Source organism: Octopus bimaculoides, chromosome 19, assembly GCF_001194135.2.
Source record: "Octopus bimaculoides isolate UCB-OBI-ISO-001 chromosome 19, ASM119413v2, whole genome shotgun sequence".
Lineage (NCBI taxonomy): Eukaryota > Metazoa > Mollusca > Cephalopoda > Octopoda > Octopodidae > Octopus > Octopus bimaculoides.
This window is the reverse complement of record NC_068999.1, coordinates 26,408,924-26,428,894: the sequence shown is the minus strand read 5'-3', so window position 1 is coordinate 26,428,894 and position 19,971 is coordinate 26,408,924. Positions and strand designations below refer to the sequence as shown.

Sequence of the window (19,971 nt, the reverse complement as noted above, 5' to 3'; positions counted from 1 at the left end):
TATATATATATATATATACACACACACACATCTATATAGATATACACACACACACACACATATATATATATATATATATATATATATATATATGAGGAGCCTTGTTTGCATGAAGCATTGTCTGATAGAGATGTTTTTAACTTGTGTTTTTTAGGCCAAATAATATAAGATGATAGTTTGTACTTGTATTTCCATATTTCTGGTTAGGACCTCTTCTTCAGGAAATCTTCAATGAAGTGTTGTCATCTCACAACACCATATCTCCAAAGATTTCCCGAAGAAGGGCTCCTAACCTCAAAACATTAAACTATAAGGTAAAAGTGCAAACCATCAACTTGTATTATTTCTTAGAACTCACATTGTTTTGTCTTAAAAACAAATTTAAAACATTTATACATGTATGCTGATGATCTAGTTCTCATAACTGAATCTATAGCAAAATTAGAGAGAAATGTTTGAGTTATGGAAGTGAAACTTAAAATTGAGGTCTTAAGATAAACTTAGTAAAGATGAAAGTTTTGGTAAATAGGAAAGAAGACAGAGCCTTGCTCGATAATAGGTACAAACAACATATGCTGTACCTAATGTAAGCTGTGGACACACAAAAATATGAAATCAAAGGCTAATTAAGAGAAAAAAAATAAGCTTTGTATGTGAGCGATACACTGGAGTATCATGCTAAGAGCACACTGTAAATAGAATCTTGTAAATAAATGCTTAGATAGATCACTAGAAATAGTTGATAACATTTGTTAACTAGATGTAATCAGCAAAAGAAGTGATTAGGCTGAAAGTATAACAGCCAGTTTTAAGAATGAGTTGGAGAAAGTTCAGGAAGCTATGACTGCTGCTTTTTCTCAAAGTGAAAAGCAGATTGTATGATGGCTGGTAGTGAGGCAAGGGTCTTCAATGTAAAGAACTTGAGAGGACTGGAAAGAAAGGAAGCATGCTCTGTTGGATGAGCAATGCAAGTGTGCAAATGTGCTGAGAGAAAAACTGGGCATAATAGGATTCAGATGTAGTGTGCAAGAAAGAAGACTGTGTTGGTTTGGATAGGTGATGCATATGGATGATGAAGACAGCTGTATAAAGAAGAGCTGTTCACTTAATATGGATAAAGCTTGCTACTGAGGGAGACCCAGGAAGACATGAGATGAAAGAATGAAGGCTGATCTAAGGACTTTGAACCTCACAGATGAGATGACAAGGCACCAAGATGACTGGTGCTATGCAGTTCTTAAGAAAACTCACTCAACTCTGTAAAACTAAATTTTGGAAACCCTGTAAATATAAATATTCATATATTGGCAAAACTGGAATTTTTCACCTCATTTCCACCCCAACACAACTCCACCACCCATTATCCCTCTAACTGCAACCCTTTTTTTTTTTTGGTACCACTAATCTTTCTCACTATTTGAAACCCTTTCACTTGATATCCATCCTTCTTCCTTAACATTGTTCTCTCCAGCCACATTGACCACCCTCTCTCACCTCCAAACCACCAAATTATCACTTCTTCTCCACCATCAGATGTCTCTCATTCTTCTCTCTCTTCCCTTCACGCCTACAACCTAACCACCACATATAATCTCTCTCTCTCTCTCATTTTACCTGTCTACAGTAGATAGAGGTAGGACGAAAATACTCTTCACCACTCATTTTTCTGTATTGTCAGAGATCTACTCTCCCCCTACCTCTTCCACATGCTATAAATATATCAGCCAGACCTACTGAATACCATCACAGAATCTGTGACTCTTCACCAAATGGAGTCATATCACTAGCCACTTTTAGGTACTGAATTTATTAATATCTATTTAATTCACTGTGTGAGCCTAAGTGTGCTTATGCTTCTATCTTCATGTAAGTGTCTACGAGCGAGTGTACATGTACCAGACAACATAAGCAAGGGTGTTTCTACATCCATAGCCACTAACAGTCATATCTAATCTTTGTTTTCACTGTATTGTGTATTTGCTTCTTTTTACATCTCATAATCTGCTATAATAATGAAGCTGTATCCCTTAATTTGCTGCTTTTGTATACAAATACTGAGAAGAAATCTTGTGGAACAGACATTATTATAATTAGATACGTCTTGTAATCACCTGACGAGACACATCTATGCCAATGGATACACATAAACCAGATGTTCAGTATCCCACCCGTGAGGGATTGATGTTAGGTGGGTCAGAACAATTATAGTGATCAATAAATTTTCTTGTATCTTCCATCATCTGTCTCTCTCATTAATCAAATATATATCTATATCTATATATATATATATATATATATATATATATATATATATACACATATACATACATACACACTCACAGATACATATATATATATAATAAAATCTACAAAAAGAGTAGTGCACTTGCTAACAGACACCAATATATATATGTACACCATATATATATATATACACACACACAGACAGACAGACAGATAGATAGACACAAATATATAGATATATTTCCCTCAACCCTTCCCAATCTTTACAGATGTTGCCTGCCTCCCTCCTATTTCCCCTCTCTTCTCCCATACACTCTTGCAACCCCTACTCACTACTACTCATTTTATACCTTGAGGTACCACCTGGACAACTCACAACCACTAATTATCTCTTTCAAGATACCACCTGTTCTCTTACTCTCTCCTAAATGTAAGTACCCATTTAGGAGAGAGAACCTGCTCTACTCCAACCTCTTCTCTTGTATTTTAATTCCCATCTAACATCAAGATACAACATCCCCGCCTCCTTGGTTTTGTAGATTTGTAAGCAATATGATGACTTCAATAGTGCAGGTGGCACAAAAAAGTTCATGTTAAGAAGGGCATCTATCAATAGAAACCAAGCCAAAGTAGACATTGGAACATGATGTAGTCCTCAGACCCATCAGATCCTTGTCAAACCATCAACCCATGCCAGCATGGAACATGGACATTAAATGATGATGATATGTATGAGATCATTATCATCATCACCATCCTTCAATGTCCATTTTCCATGCTAGTACGAGTTGGATGATTTGACTAGAGCTGCACCAAGTTCTAGTCTGATTTAGTTTGGTTTCTATGGTTGGATGCTTTTAACATGACACCACACATGTACCAGTATGTCTCACTTGTACGAGTGCTTTTAACATGGCACCAACACATGACTCTTGCAGGCCAATCCTCTTTACCAGGGTGAGTGACCATAACACTTCTGCTGTGGAGGACGGGTCTTCTTGAGTACAGCAAGGCACCAGGTATCTCGGTCCTTTGATATCTTGTCTGAGAGGTTCAGCATCCGGAGATCGTCCTTCAGTATATATATAAAAGCACCAATCATGGTCAAATTGTAATAGTAGAAATGCTTATGATATAACTAACATGGAAACAACTTCCGAAAATGAAGTTAGAACTGCCATATATAAATATGATAAATGCTCATGCAGAGAAAAATTAAAATGCCCATTGATTAACCTTTGTATGAGTACAAATCTTGAATGTAAATGTACCATGCACACAATGTTTACATAAAGCAGATGGCTGATTCATTTAAGAATTGTTATCACAACCATGTCGCCAGCTTCAAGAGAATCAATAAGGGACATATAACATCTTTGGCTGATTTTGTATGGTGACTGAAGAAAGATAAAATTAAGTACCACAGTAAGGCATGCAAAACCATACAATATCATTTCCAGGAGATGCGAATTCTGCTCCAAGGAATCCCTGTCTATTCTGTGAACCAATGAGAAGATCATTAATAGAATTTCTGAAAAACTCTCAAGATGCCTACATGCATATAGATTTACTTTCGCACAATGCAGTGGGAATGAATTTGAGTAACTGTTAACATAATTTACTTTAAGGTATGGATGAATTAAGTTCAGCTTTAACATACCCATTCTCATAAATACCAAGTTGCTATTTAACTCGCTTTGTGGTCGTGAGTGCATCAAACCACACATGTGCGTATGCTTACATTTTCGCGGATGCTTGTATTAGCAAGTGTACATGCACCATGCAGCTTGCACAAGGGTGTTTATACATCCATATTTGTTAACAGTTATTTTTAAGACTTTTCTCAATGTATGGCATGTTCATTTCTTTTTTGCATCTGTGATTTTATTTTTGATCTTCTATATAAATGAAGGTATTTTCTTCATTTTGCTGCTTTTCTTCATACGAAATGAGAAGATACATTGCGGAACTTTTATTTTAATAAACTGTATCTATTTATCAACCAATGAGACACATCTGCACCACCAGATGCTCCTGAACCGGTTGTCAAGTGTCCCACCTGTGAGGGACTGACACTAGATGTGTCAAAACAATTGTCATGATTAATAATTAAAATTCTCGTATATTCCATCTTCTGTCTTTCATTTACCACATACATATATATATATATATATATATATATATATATATAAACATATCTGTGTATGTCTTCTATATGTGTATACAGACAGAGATAGATAGAAAGACAGGCACATGCATGTGCATGCACACACACGTGCACATTGGTACACACCACAATGATGAAATCTGACAGGAAGCCAAAGATCCAAGAGACAATGTGACAACTGTGGTGGTGAGTGATATAGTAAGTATTTTATTTATGGTCTTTAAGAAAGGATAGAGACTCAAAATGTAGCAACAGTTTTCGTTAAGGTCTGTTTCCATTACCTTTGTTATATTTAACATGAGTGCAACAGAATAGTAATCAGAAGAAGCAGTGTCTTTGATGAGAATGAGGCACTGTAGTGTGTTTTCAAAGATGTGGATATCTCTTTGAAGAGAGAGAGAGAGAGTGTACCTGATGAATTTGATGAGGATAGATGCTAGTTCTGTAGTACATATTTGATAGTAATAGAGATAACATTGTCAACGGCCAGCTTGTTTTAATTGACTGGAGATACTTCATATTTGGGATGCATGTTTGTGAAGCCTGAGAGATGTAGTTTCATGTTAGGTGATACAGGGTTTAAGATCTGAGAGAAGGGACCAGGACAGAATGGGTTTCTTGCTTTAGAGGGACCACATGGCTACTCACAATTTAGAAGAGAGGATAACTGGTATGGAGCTGGAAAAAGATAAAAGTACTGATGATGAGGTATCTGGGTGGACCCTTGAGGTACAATGTGAATAAGAGGGGTGACAGAAGGATTTGGAGTGTAGACGAGCAGATGTTGCAAGTGTGTATAGGTGAGAGAGAGAGAGATGAGGGATGGCCGAGAGGTGTATATAATGAATGAAAAACAAGTATTGAGGGATGGATGCAGTGAATGAAGAACAAATGTTAAGGAGAGAATGTAGTGAATGGTGGATTAGGGATGGGGATTGACCAGAGACACATGGGGGTGAAGAGCAGCAAAATAGTACTGGTGATACAGTAGACAGGGAAGATTGAGTGAGAAAGAGAAAAAGGCAAGCATAGTGAATAAGGACAGTAAGAGATTTACAATGGTAGAGGAGAGATAATTTGCTGGCCTGAAGGTGAAAGGATGGACAATGTAAAATGTGTGCAGAGAGGACAGTATTTGTAAGAAATATGAATATCAAGTGAAATGGTTCCTGGTAGTAAGATAAATTAGTGATAAAAAAACAGCTGTAATTAGAAAGATGAAGGGTGGTGGAAGTGTCTTGGGGAAGAAATTGGATGAAGGGCCCAGTTATGCATCTATATACTTGAGAAAATCTGTGCAACATCTCACCAGTCATTCTAGTCTCTTGTCACCTCTTTTATAGGGTTCGAGCCTAAGATCAGCCTCCACCACTTTGTCCCATATCTTTCTGGGCCTCCTTCTTCTGTAAAGTCCGCCCACATTAAGTGATTAGCATTTCTTTATACAGTTATCCTCATTATTCACATTGCATGATCATACAAGTGCAGTCTTTTTTTTTTTTTGTGCTCTATATCTGATTCCTTCTATGCCTAGATTTTATCTCAGCACATTTGTTCTATGTCATTCATGCACACTTACATTGCACATCCAACAGAGCATACTCAATTCATTTCTTTCCAGTTTCCTCAAGTCCTCTGCATCCTAGACCTAGTTTAAACTAGGAAATGAATTAAGTCCAGAATTCAAGAATAGATACAATTCATCTGATAGTCTTCAGTCAACTCAATTTGACTCCCATAGCATAGATCAACCTGAGGTTAAAACATGTAGCTAAACCAGTGTGCAGTGGAAGTGAAGCCAGAACCAAAAAATTAATGTGAAATTCTTAACCACACCACAGCCATGCCTGAACCCATATGTGTGTGTGTGTGTGTGTGTGTGTGTGTGTGTGTGTGTGTGTGTGTATGTGTGTGTAGAATAACTATGAGAAAATCTACTATAAAGAAAAATTAATTAAAACACAAAAATAATTTTCAAAAGGTTTATTTGTTGAACCATTCGAAATTTCCTAGTATAAAAATTAATAAAATATATGCTGTATGCAATGAGCATGATGATAATAATCAGTTTAAATATTTTTTCTTCCATGCTAGTTTAATATTTTTCTCACTGAGGAAATGGCAAGGGATCAGGAGATGTGGCAATTTGCTATACTTGATAAGATACATCAAGCAAAGTAAAAATCGCTGTCTCCCACATGTACAAGCTTTTCCTTTCAGGTGCTGGTGTCACTTAAAAAGCACCCATACCAGTGCTGTGTAAATGCACCCATGCCAATGGCATGTAAAAAGCACCCAGCACACTCTGTTATGTAGTTGGCATTAAGAAGGGCATCCAACTGTAGAAACCATGCCACAACATATAGTTGGAGTCTGAACAGCTCCAAGTCAAACCGTCCAACCCATGCCAGTATGGAAAGTGGATGACATTAAACAATGATGATGACGATGATGATGATGATGATGATACTTAATCAAGTGAGAGAAATTGAAATTTTTTTTTTCTAAAATAATAACCAACATTAAAAACAATTCTGATAATTTTCTTTCTTACATTCTCAAATGTAAAATATTCACAATGAAATTAATTATATATAAATTAATGTTATATCTTACTTGTAAAACAACACATGTTGGTCGATAGCTCTCCATGACAGCTTGTATTACAGGCTTAAAGACCTGCATATATGCTAGAAGAAAGAATGAAATAGAGAATTCTAAATTTCTGTAATAAGAGAGGCGGCTATAGTTTTGGTCAACCCATATATAGTACTTTGTTTCTATTATTAGCAAAGTTTCAACCTTGCAAGAGCTTCCAACTTATAATAACTCAAGTGAAGAATCCATCTTCTGCTAATTCTAACATTATCATTTCAATAACTTCTTCATCTCAGACTCCTATCCTTCCATTTAACTTTTCCTTATATACTGTAACTGATCAAGAAGTATCACTGTTATAATCAGTTTGTAAAAGTTTAAATATCTCTATTTCTACAACAGTATAATATATTTCTAGCATCCTGTAGAGAGTCTGTAGATGACCCTGATATATATGTAACCATTAAATAATTCCATTCTATTTTATTATTACTAAGCTAGTAAAAGACAAGGTTGTAAACTCTTAGCAAGGTAATTTATTACCAAATTTTCTCACTTTACGTGTTTTGTTAGTTATATTTCACATATATATACATTTCCATTAGAAGGAAATAGGCTCTACCAATCTTAATTAATCTTGTCATAAAAATAGTACTTTCTTCTTAATCCTTCATTTGTGCAAAATAATTCCTGATTGGGCATATTAAACTGTACAATAAAACTCAGAAATTCATAAGAAATATTAAATGTACTAAACTACTTTCTTACAAAACTGTAAGTCTTTATAAGTAAAAAGGTGAGGTTTGCTTCATACAACAGTTTATTATACAGTTTATTAGATATATTTCTAACATAAGATTTTAAACTGTATTTTCAAAAATTTTAAATATTATCAGGAAACCATAAAACAAATACAATGTAAATATAAAGAAAGATACATATATTCAAAATTGTTTTAAATTATCATAAATTTGCAGGAAGTTGATAATATATAGAGCAAGTCAAGATCTTTTAAGATGATGTTGTTGTCTGTGTTTTATCGTGTGCCCAATAATTTATTTGGCTTCTTCCCCTTTGTCCGTGTTTATGCCTCTGATGACTAAAGATGCTGATTCTTGCATGGAAACGTCTATTGCAAAGTTCACAAGGAATCCATGGAGGAGGCTTTGATTGTTGCATCCTCCATTTTCTTTCTTGTCGTTTCTCTTCTTTTCTCTGTCGTTCAGCTTCAAAATGTTCTGTCACAATGGAGATGGAATGATATCAGCTGGGCCTATCATGAACTTCAATGTCCCAGGCTTTGGAATCAATTCCAGTCAGTTGTAGGCTTTGCTTCAGCTGGTCCTTGAACCAATGGAAGGGACAGCCATGGAGTCTTTTTCCGGTGGTAAGTTCACCATATAAAATTTGAGAAGGCAGCCTGGTCTCTTTCATTCTTGCTATGTGGCCCGTCCATCTCAGACAATATTTCAGGATGGTGGCCTCAACACTACTGCTTTTCATTCTCTCCAGAATTGAAACATCAGTCAGAGTCATTCCATTTCATATTCATAATAGAGCAGAGATTCTGTTGGTGAAATCGCTCTAGTTTTTTTACATCACTTTGGTAAAGAGTCCAAGTTTCACAATTGTAGAGGAGAATGGAGATCATGACTGCTTGGTAGACACTCAATTTTGTTTGGTGGTTCAGATGCAAGTTCACCAAACACGGTGTGAGCCGCTCTTAATCAGTTGCCCACATCCTTTTCCGATCTGCACTTGTTTGAAAGCAAACTTCCTAAGTATGAAAAGCAGTTGACTTCCTCCAGTGGTGTCTCCAAAATGGTAATGTTGAGGTCTGGAGTTTCCCGACTTAGCATGAGTTGTGCCAGGATTTTTGTCTTTTTGATGTTGACTTTTAGGCCAAACCGAGTGTAAGCATTGGTGAAGTTATTCACCAATTGTTAAAGCTGTTCACTGGAGTAATCTTTTGCTTCCCGGTCAGTCTTCATGACTTCAATCTGGTTGAAACATCTGCCATTATATTGGTACCTAATCTTGACTCCTGGATTGTCCGAAGGCAGTTCCTGAAACATTGCTGCAAGGGTGCAGGGAGAAAAACATCCTTGTTTTAATCTTGCAGTGATGGGGAAGTCTTCAGACAGTTGGTTTTGATGGAAGATGGTTCCATCATATAATCCCTGTACTAGGGAAACGAACTAATGGGGGCAGTCAAAACGTTGGATGACTTTCCACATTGCAGGCCCTGGGATGGTATCAAAGGCCTTTTTGAGGTCATAGAAAACAAAACAGAGAGGTTTTTGTTGTTCTCTACTCTTTTCTTGTATTTGTCAAGGTCAGTTGTCCCGGTGGATAATTGAAATCCACATCGTGATCCAGGTACGACTTAATCCGCGATGACTTGGAGATGATCCAGAAGGAGCCTTGCAAAGATTTTCCCTGTGGTGGAGAGCAGTGAGATGCCATGATAGTTCCCACAGATCTTTCTACCTCCTTTTTTGAAGATGGTGATGATAACAGCATTTTTGAGGTTTTTAGAAACATGGTAGTTCTTCTACATTTGGAGAATTAATGTGAACAGACTGGTGTTTAATAGAAAGACTGAAGAGATAGGTTCCAGGTTCTTCTGGAAAGAGAAAGAAGGAGAGAGAAAAATTCATGGAACTGCTTTTGCTATAAAATCCAAGCTCGTGAAGGAACACCATCAGAAACCTTTTGCCATCAATGAATGGCTTATGACTCTCCGAATACCAATCTCTGCTACCACTTTTATGACAGTGATCTCTGCTCACGTACTTTCACTGGATGTCAATGACAATGTGAAAAACACCTTCTACCAACAGCTGAGTGACTTGATCCTCAATGTATCACCAAATGACAAGCTCTTCCTCCTTAGGGATTTCAATGCAAGAGTGGGGAGCAACAACAGACTACAGCAGAATGTTATTAACAAAGAAAGAGTCGGAAACTGCAATGAAGATGGACTCTTGCTCCTTGGCCTATGCGCTAAACACTCTCCCTACATCACCAACACCCAATTTTGACTCCCAAATCACTTCAAGACCACCTGCAAGCACCCCAGGTCAAAACACTGGCACCTCCTGGACTACTCCTTCATCTGACAATGAGACAAAAGGAACGTCCTCATCATGCAAACAGCTAACAGCGTTAACAATTGCTGGATAGACCATCGTCTAGTCATCACCCGCCTTCAAATAATGGATAACAACAAACCAGACTGGAAAAACAAAACCAGTCAGAAGAAAATTTGACATATCAAAGCTTAACAACCCAGAGATCAGCTCCCTTTATGCATCTTCCATTCTCAAACACCTTCAATTCATCCCATCTGACAACCAGGATATGGATAAGGAATGGAGCACACTTTGAAAAGCCATCACTGAAGTGGCTGAAAACACCCTCAGGTACAGTAAAAGGAGACATCAGGACTGGTTTGATAACAATGATCAAGAAATCAGCCAGCTGATCAATGCATAATGGCAAACCCGTCTCTCTCATGAGCAAAATCCAAGAGTGTAGCACAAGAAGGTGAGATATCAAGACCTCAAAAGACAATGCCAAACAAAATTCAGAGAGATACAGAACAACTAGTGGCAACAAAAAGCCGCTGAACTCTAGGGGGTATGCTGATGCTCATGACTTCAGATGCTTCTACGCAGGAACAAAAGAACTTTTTGGGCCCATGATATCATCAACAGGGTCTCTTCAATCAGGAGACACCAACACCATCCTGACTGACCCACAAGACATCCTTCAACACTGGACAGAGCACTTCTCAAGTCTTCTGAACCAAGACTCCAATGCAGCGGAAGACTTCTTGAAGAACATACCCATGCATCTAACTTGACACTGGATGAACACACCACCATCCTAAGAAGAGTACCAGATTGCCCTCAACCACATGAAGCAGCGGAAGTCCTCTGGCTCAGACAACATCCCAGTGGAACTTCTAAAACATGGTACACTACTATTAAAATTGTTTTAAATAATTGTTTTAAATATAAAGAAAGATACATATATTCAAGATTGTTTTAAATAGTTATAAATTTGCAGAAAGTTGATAATATATAGACTAAGCCTAGATCTTTTAAGATATTACAAGAAGTAAACATTTACTTTTTGATTATTAGTAAATCTTCAACAATTAAGATATGGATTCATCATGGAAACTCTGTAAAATTAATAATTAGGTTACAGACAAGGGAATCATGTACATAACATTACAAACACATAATGGTTCCATAACATTAAATATCTTGTTTAAAATAGAATCATTAACTCAAACAGAAATTAATAAGTATTTAGTGAGACACAAGAAAGACAGTGATGTTCAGTTTACAGACTTACTTTGATCATCAATTCCTTCTTTTAATGGGACATTAACTGAATAGTACCTGCCACTCTCTGCTCCTGATTCATACATGTCACCTGAAAATATCAAAAAACAGAAACTATTATAACTGCACTGAATGCAAGTAAAATAATTTTAACTCAAATAAAGAGTAACCAGGTTTCAGTATCTCAACTTAGGCTATAGTTTGTTACTAATTTTAAAGACAGATAATTTTTGATTTTTACTAAAGTTCTTGTGGAGCTGAGTGGGTGTATGCTGGAAGCATAGGGCTTTGCCAGAAGGGACCTCTTTTGCACTGGGGTTGTCATTCGTGATGGACATTGTAGCCATAAGAATTCAGGAAATTTGCCACTAAGTTCTGGTCAGAGGTTAGACAGGTAAGGCTCTCACAGATATATCCCATCTTGAAATAATCAATGTAACAAGAAGACTCGTAAGGTAGGTGAACTACATTTTTTCCCTATACCGCAAGCTACTTCAGCCTTCAAGCATTTTTATTTTTCCCCTTTTCTGGATGGTCAACAAAAATAAGCATCAGTAGTGATGCCATCAGACCCTACTGTGGTGAGGGAGATGTTATAACCTACATTCGGAAGATCAAGGGATCATTCTGAAGATAGGAGAGTGGAGGTGGAGGACACAACCTGGATCAGTAAAACAGGTGATTGCAACCACATCAATGTGGCTGAATAGGATGCAGTACTGAAAGGAGTGAATCAGGTCCTGAAATAAAGGTTGTGTACTATCAAGATTCAAACCAATTCAGCCACTGTGCTTGGATGGGCGAGATCAGTGATCACCAATGAGAGAAGAGTATGAATGAAAGGGGCAGCAGAAATGTAAATAAAGTGCTCCGTAGGAATTTGAGAGAGCTACCTGCTGAATTCAGTCTGAAGTTGAGTGCAGTCATTGTGCTTTCAGAAAGGAATAAGGTGGACAGCCTAACCAGGGTGAAGAAAACTTGGTTGGAAGTACCCAAGGATTTGGAGTAGGGAATAGCTGCAGTGTGTCAGCTGAGCGACACAAAGCTGAGGGGACTGCATGCTATGCATCATATGGGAGTGGATAGGACCCTGTACCTAGCTAGGAAAGTTGACTCTGGTGTTACTTGACAGAGTTTTCAGAAAATGGTCAGGAGTTGTGACAGGTGTCAATCCATCAACCCCACTCTGGATGTGCATGAAGCAAGAAACACCCCAGTGGAACACAACTGGAAACAATCAGTAGTGGATGTGATGCACTACCAGCAGGGGACGTATCTCTTGAAGGTTGACTGCAGACTGGGGTAGATGGCAATATGGAGGGAATTCAAGACAGGGACTGCAGATGAAGTTGCATGAATCCTGAATGAGGTATTCCTGGAGCCCTATGGGTGAATTGCTGATGGACAATGGTATGCATTTCACTCAGTGCTGAAGGAAATGCTTGATAAGTGGAATGTGAACTGCTTCTTCAGAATGGTGTATAAGATGAGTGGAAATGGGATCATGGAGAGACACCATCCTGAGATCAAGGCTACGGCGGAGAGGGGACACATCTCATCAACTGAGACAGTACTTTGGTATAATGTGTCATCTTGATCAGGACAGGCTGAGGAATTGGTGCCACACGGAGAAATATTCAGATATGAATAACATCCTTATATGGTATCACAGTGACTTGAGGAAGAGAGAGAGCCTACCTTCGAGCAGGTAGAGGACAAAGTCTGGGTCAATCCTCCAAATGCACACTACACATCTCAATGGAGAAAAGGAATAGCAATGGCTGTGAATTTTTGAAACAACTGGTCCATGGATGGAATGCCACATCAGGTCTTGGGTGTTCACAGGATCATCAAGTTGTCAGATAACAAAAGAGGAAGAGAAGATGCGAGCAGTGCTCCATCTCTAAGGTGGTCACAGCAAAGGAGACATCTGCCCAGGTGAATAGTGGATTTTGACATGGAGTGAAGTGACAGAGTGATCTTTGAGATCAGGGAGGGCATGTGGGGTTGGGAGGGGGGGCCTTGCTGGAAGTGTAGTGTCAATGACATTGCACAAATGGCAGAAGAGCCTTGCCAGAAGGACACGAGCAAGGGAGGTCATGTGAGCAGAAGGATGACTAGCGTAGGCCTCTTGTTTTGGAGCTGTCATTTGGGATGGACATGGTGGCCACATGAGTTCAAGAAATATTGCCACTAGGTTTTGGTCAGAGGTTTAGCAAGGCGTGCTCTCTTGGATATATCCCATGTGGAAAGGATTGACGTTATAGGAGAACCTAGCTATGCTTTTTTTCTCCTTCCTACAGTTTTGTTAAAAATGTTCCAGCTATTCAGAAAGAATTCATTTAAAATATCAGATATTTACAGTTAAGATGGAGTGTGTAAGCAAGACATAGCCCCCCCCCCACGTCCCCATGACTCGTCATCAAGGGCAGTAACTCTGAATAAACTGGTGTGAACTGTGATAACCCTTCTGACTTATATTAAATATAAATGTAAACACGGTGATGACAAGTGAAATTATAATATTTACAAAATATTATTTTTAACGTTATATACTTTCATGGTTGGCAACATTTGGAGAATTCAATTCCTTTTTCTACAATTGCACATAAGAAATAAATAAATATTTGACTCGAAAACAGAAAACCAATTTGTTACACTTTAGTTCACTATAACTCAAATTGATTTATATTGAATTTCTTTTAGATTTAGAGTTGATTAAACAAACCAGTAATGTAAGCTCTCAAATATAAACCAGAAGTACAGACCATGTTGAATTTGGCATTGGAATGGAAACATTTCTTAATACAATACATCCCATAGTAAACTGTACTAAGCATGATAAATATTATTATATCTAAGTGAATTGAAAGAGTGGGAGTTAAAATAGTTTTGTCAGACAGAAAATAATGCTTGTAGTAGGACAGAAACTATCAACCCTCCAGTCTATCATCTTCAGCAGCTGTGACTCAATCAATGGAGTCTAGGTGTACTTAGTGTTTCTTGTACAAAACATTCTATCATTTAGTTAGAGCTTAATACTTTAAATACTTGCACAGACTCCTAAATAGGTTTTATTGAAACAGTTTTCTATAGTTTCAAATAATTAAGATATCTTGAAATTTACCAGTTCCAGGGAAAAAATAATTTCCATATCTGTGAAATGATACAGTCATCACACGATCTGTAAGATAAAAAGCTTCTTGAACTCCATCTCCATGGTGAATATCAATATCAATATATAACACTCTTGGATGATACCTATCAAAGAAAAAGAATGACAGTTCTTTAATAGTATATATATATATATATATATATATATATATATATATATATTTATATTTCATAAATTTACTTCAATCAAACAGATTCCCCAGCAGCAAGTTATTCATACCCTGCAGTACTTATTTACGGGTAAGTGCACTGAGTAAAGTGCAGCAACAATGCAGTTCCAATGACAAAATTTGTACTCCAATCACTTAATTGTTTATCTAGTATTCTTTGAACTTAGCCACCAGGTCACTCAATAGAGTTAATTAACAAGCAAGTGCAAGAATTAAAATACAGAAACTGAGTTCCAAGCAAGTCAATTGTAGACTTTAGTTATTTCACTTATATTGGAAAAGGTGTGAATGAAACAATTCCTATTTCTCCTTCTCTAGTAAAAACTTTCATGTCTAACAGCAGATAGCAATGGGAAGTTACTTTATTGTACTTTCTAAGACACTGTAAAAGAGTTAAACAAGCTATGTCTGGGATCAGATATGTTTTAAGAAAAAGGTATATACACCATCACACATATGATGTAGATTATTGTAAATCAAATATAGACAGTATTACATATAGTAAGAAAGGCTGGTCCATTATTCTAAACTTGACAATGGATCGCTCAGCATAGGCAGTCACTAAAACACTGACTTCCTATCTACATCTTGAAGTTATTAAAATATCACCATCTATAATTTCTTCACTGAATGTTTATTTCATTTTATACCCATTTTCCCATCACATTTTGAATATAAATATCTTTACATATTACTAAGAACATTTCTGTTACAACCAGTTGTGTTTCTCACTACAAATCATTGAAATGTGAGTAGCATGAATGTGAACAGCTCTGTCAATTGCCTAGCAACTTAATCTGATAATTGAACCCCAACTAGAATCATTTTAATAGCATATTAATTTAAGAAAAACAGATCAGCAATACCAAGAATCAATATAAACTTTCTAATGAAACAAATTACTAAATGGCAGAAAATAAAGTAAAATTAAATTAAGACCACACTTACTTTAGCAATTCCAGAATAGAGATCACTATATCATTTACATAGCAAAAACCTGAAGCCTAAAAGAAAATATACAGAATTATAATTCCAAATGTAACAAAGAAATATGAATATGATTTTAGCTAAGTTAAATTTAAAATTTTGAAAAATAATTTATTTATTCAATTAATCAATGAAGAAAATTGATATTTCATTTTGAAATTTTAATATCAATAAGAGATGTGAAGGCAGTGAGCTGGCAGACTTGCTAGCAGGCCGAACAAAATGCTTAGCGGCATTTTGTCCATCTCTATGTTCTTAATTCAAATTCTGCCAAAGTCAACTTAGCTTTCGTTCTTTCATGATCAATAAAATAAGTACTGGTTGAACACTGGGATCCATGTAATCAACTTACTCCATTCCCTGAAAGTGCTAACCAATATCAATAATAGATGTAAGACTTTGGAAACATTTCTAATCTTCTATATGCTGTCTGAGAATTTTAGCATTTCAACAACAATAGAAGAATAAAGTTTTCTCCACTGGTCAAGCTCAGTAAAATACTTCATTTAATTTCCCCAGTTATTGATTGCTTTCCTTCATTATTCGTTAATCTATTAACAGCATATTACTATAGCTCTTACAATTTCCAATCAATAAGTCCACTGATCTTGTTACCATCACTGAAGCATCACACTTCCACACACTATACTTTTTGCCTCCAATATGTCAACATCATTTCTCCAATTCAATTAATCAGAAGAATAACAAGGCAAATTCTCTAAACACATTCATATCAACTTTTGGTAATCCTATTATTTTTCTGTACAAAAAGGAAATATGCTTTTACCTCAAATTTTTTAGCATGGTGTAAGCCTCCAGACCAATTTATAGCTATATCACAGTGCTATAAAACAAAATTTAAAATACAAAATTTGAGCAAATACAAGTTACAATTAATAGAATACACACACACAGACTTATTATATATACAGTTGTGGCCAAAAGTTGGGAACAAGTTTGAAAATTAGAAGTTTTATATTAAATGCCCAAATATATACATTGTATATATTTGAATCAAATTGTACTTGACCATAACAGTATTAATTTGTTTTAAATGTTCCAAACTTTTGGCCACAACTGTATGTGTGTGTGTGTATATATATATATAATAAAAGTAGAACATTATTTTGATATTTAAACAAATACAACAACCAAATAATGGATGAAAATTCAAGAATCATATCAATCTGGTTTTATGTATAGAATAATATAATTGCTTGACTTATAAAGTTTTATCTTTGATTAATCTTACAGCATATTTCAGTCTATTGTTTTCATTCACTTGAATGTGTAGTCTTTATATTTTTATCTCTGCTGATCACATAAAATATGTACGAAATTTACAGTATTTACTTCACATTAATCACATGTACAATGTACCTCAGTAAACAATTGACTGTTGTCTTTTCTTTACCACTTCTATCAAAGTTTCCACATTCTGAGAAATTCACAGCTACCTTGTCCCTATTGAAATGTTTTTGAATAACACACTGCACCAGTCAATCTACTTCTCACAAGCCAATACCTTATATTAAATCAGAATGTGGGAATATTCATCAAATATGTTAATTTGTATATCAACTATACCAGACTAAGTAACTTAAAAGTTCTCTAACTTCCGATATTGTATGAGAAGATAATGGCCTATGCTCCAACTTCTTTTTCTTTCTTTCAGTCTACTAACAAATTAAAAAGTGAATAAAGATAAAACAAAAATCAACTTGCATGATAACAAAGAGTACAAACTTACATTGTTGTTTAATTTAACTGCAGCTTCTAATGATGCTCCAGTGTACATTGAACAAAAATCAAATAACCCATCAAATACAGGACTGCAAAAGAAATGGAAATATTGTTTTTAATATCTGAGGCATTTCAATAGGTTCTAATATATTACAACACTCATAAATAAAGCTAACAAGCTTACCAATCATCCCCCACATTATATGCACTGAGACTTTTAGTATAATTTTGTACTGTCTGTGGAGTAACACTCTGTAAAAAATTGATGTATTCTTCAGAATGAAACCGACACATATCATGGGCTGATGCTCGATAAGGACGATAGACCTGCATGTGAAATATAAAAACAACATTACACAGTTCTTTAGATGGATTACTTTAAAAAGATTTTTACCATGCATATAACAATATATCTTTAAAATCTGTTGAGCATGCTCATGGATACAAGTTGTGTTATTTGTATGCTCATGGATACAAGTTGCGCTAGTTGTTCCATGTGCTCTGAGTTCAAACCCTACAGAGATTAATTTTACCAGAGGTAAAGTTGATCTCAGCACAGATAGGTAAGTACACATAGAGTGAAGCAATTACTGCAAGTGAAATAGCTAACAAGTGAAAGAGAGAAATATAAAGCTACTTTCAAAAACATGACATATATAAACAAAACACCAAAGATAGAAACAGTTTCTCAGATCTAACCATTGTAAAAAGAGAGAGGCAGTTAATAGTAAGAGAAAGAGACAACTGACAAGAAAGAGAAAGAAAAAGAAAGATGGAATACTGAGGAGATGAGATGAAGCGCCAATGGTTGATGATGCCAATTTTTCATCAAAACATTAAAGGAAATAAACCAATGAATAAATAGGAGAAAAATTGTTGAAAAGTTGTTAAATATATTGGAAATAAATACGGTCAAATACATTAAAGAAGAAATAAAATAAACAAACATGAGTAGGGAAGTAATTATAAAACTTAAAAAAAAAGGGAAGCAAACCAAATTTAATATGTTTTGCAAAAATACTAAAATTGACAAGTCTTGGACAGGAATGGAAAGGCAACTGGAGGACTCCAGCTTAATCAGAAAGACTTTCATTACAGTGTCATCAATGCACTGCAGGTGTACAATACGTGACAAGGAATAATCATGTCATAGCCCTAAGAGTTGAAGTAAAACAACTACATTAATAATATAAGGAAAATTTACCTAAATGGCAAACAAAATACACCGCAGAGAAATATATTGAAGAAAATTCATAATTTTATTTCAAAAAAAAAAACATCATAATTTTTATTTTAAAAATCAGTTTACTTTTTGAAACATACCTTCATTTTTTTATAAAGTCCATAATGAAGAACTAAACAATGTGTCAAGGCTATTCTATGTGGTTTCATTGGATGACTGGGGCCTAGGAAAACAATGTATAGTTTACATGTTAATATTTTAACTGGATTCACAGAATCATTTAAATGTCATACAAAATTACTTGCAAAGCACATACACACACATTTAAATGAGAACACACAAATAATTACGTATCCATCATTGACATCAAAGTACAAACATATAAACACATATAAATATACATACATAACTATACAAACCTATAGACATACATTTACATACACACACACATATATATCATTCAACTACCACCATAGTTAAATATAAGTAAGACAAAAAAATTGGATTTAAGTATAATTAACTTTTTTATTTTATAAACAAACTATATTTTAATTAAGCTTAAATGATAGAGCTCAATTTGAGGAATTTCATGGTATCAATCTCATGCAATGAAGTTTTAAGAGAAAAAAGTTATGAGTGTTTGTTTCTCAAACTTGAGGGTGATAATATAGTTCTATACTTTTTTATGAATATAGTTCTATAAGGGACTTTTAATATATGTCACCAGCATCATTGAGGTGAAGAAAAAATAATCAATGACACCGCTAAATGACATATCTATCTATCTATACTATAATGTAGAAAGCTGCTTATTAATTAGGTATGTAACAATTACTAAAGGTACTAAAAGAAAGCAATTAATAAAGGGTTGACAGTCTGGAAATATCTTTATAAATTCATGTTCTAAGAAATTTCCTATAATTTCAATTTCTCAAGTTCATTGAATTTTTTTAACTCCAATTTCTCACATATTTAAATATTCATTTGCATTTACTGCGTCCAGTTCTTCACAAATTTAAATATTCACTGCATTCACTGCAGAGTTTTCCATTTTCATTTGCAAAGTCTCACTTTCTCTTTTAATGTTTACATTTCAAGTTTTAATTCACTATTTGGAAAACCAACAGTTTATTCTATTAATGTATACGTAATGTAAAAACATTATTTATTGAATGAAAACTTTTTAAAATACCTGTATATTTTTTGTAAAAAAACTTAAGTTATGGCTGTTTGGAATGACATAAGCCTTACAATAATAACTATCCGGACCAATTTTGGCCATTTTCCTTTTTAACTTAAAAACCATGGGAGGAGCCTTTTCGGTAAAAAACAAAAAAACACAAAACA

General features: G+C 35.3%; 1 protein-coding gene across 1 annotated transcript in view; it reads right to left on the bottom strand.

Annotated features, from left to right (window-relative positions):
- LOC106883266 (histone deacetylase 3) overlaps nucleotides 1–19,971 on the bottom strand; it is a 55,864-nt gene that overhangs the window by 32,215 nt on the left and 3,678 nt on the right. Inside the window, exons 2-9 of the mRNA XM_052974630.1 lie at nucleotides 18,765–18,847; nucleotides 17,626–17,768; nucleotides 17,449–17,530; nucleotides 16,486–16,542; nucleotides 15,660–15,715; nucleotides 14,495–14,628; nucleotides 11,378–11,458; nucleotides 7,028–7,101 (exon numbers count right to left, since the gene is read on the bottom strand). Coding sequence (XP_052830590.1) covers nucleotides 7,028–7,101; nucleotides 11,378–11,458; nucleotides 14,495–14,628; nucleotides 15,660–15,715; nucleotides 16,486–16,542; nucleotides 17,449–17,530; nucleotides 17,626–17,768; nucleotides 18,765–18,847 — 710 coding nt within the window. The remainder of the gene's footprint in view (nucleotides 1–7,027; nucleotides 7,102–11,377; nucleotides 11,459–14,494; nucleotides 14,629–15,659; nucleotides 15,716–16,485; nucleotides 16,543–17,448; nucleotides 17,531–17,625; nucleotides 17,769–18,764; nucleotides 18,848–19,971) is intronic.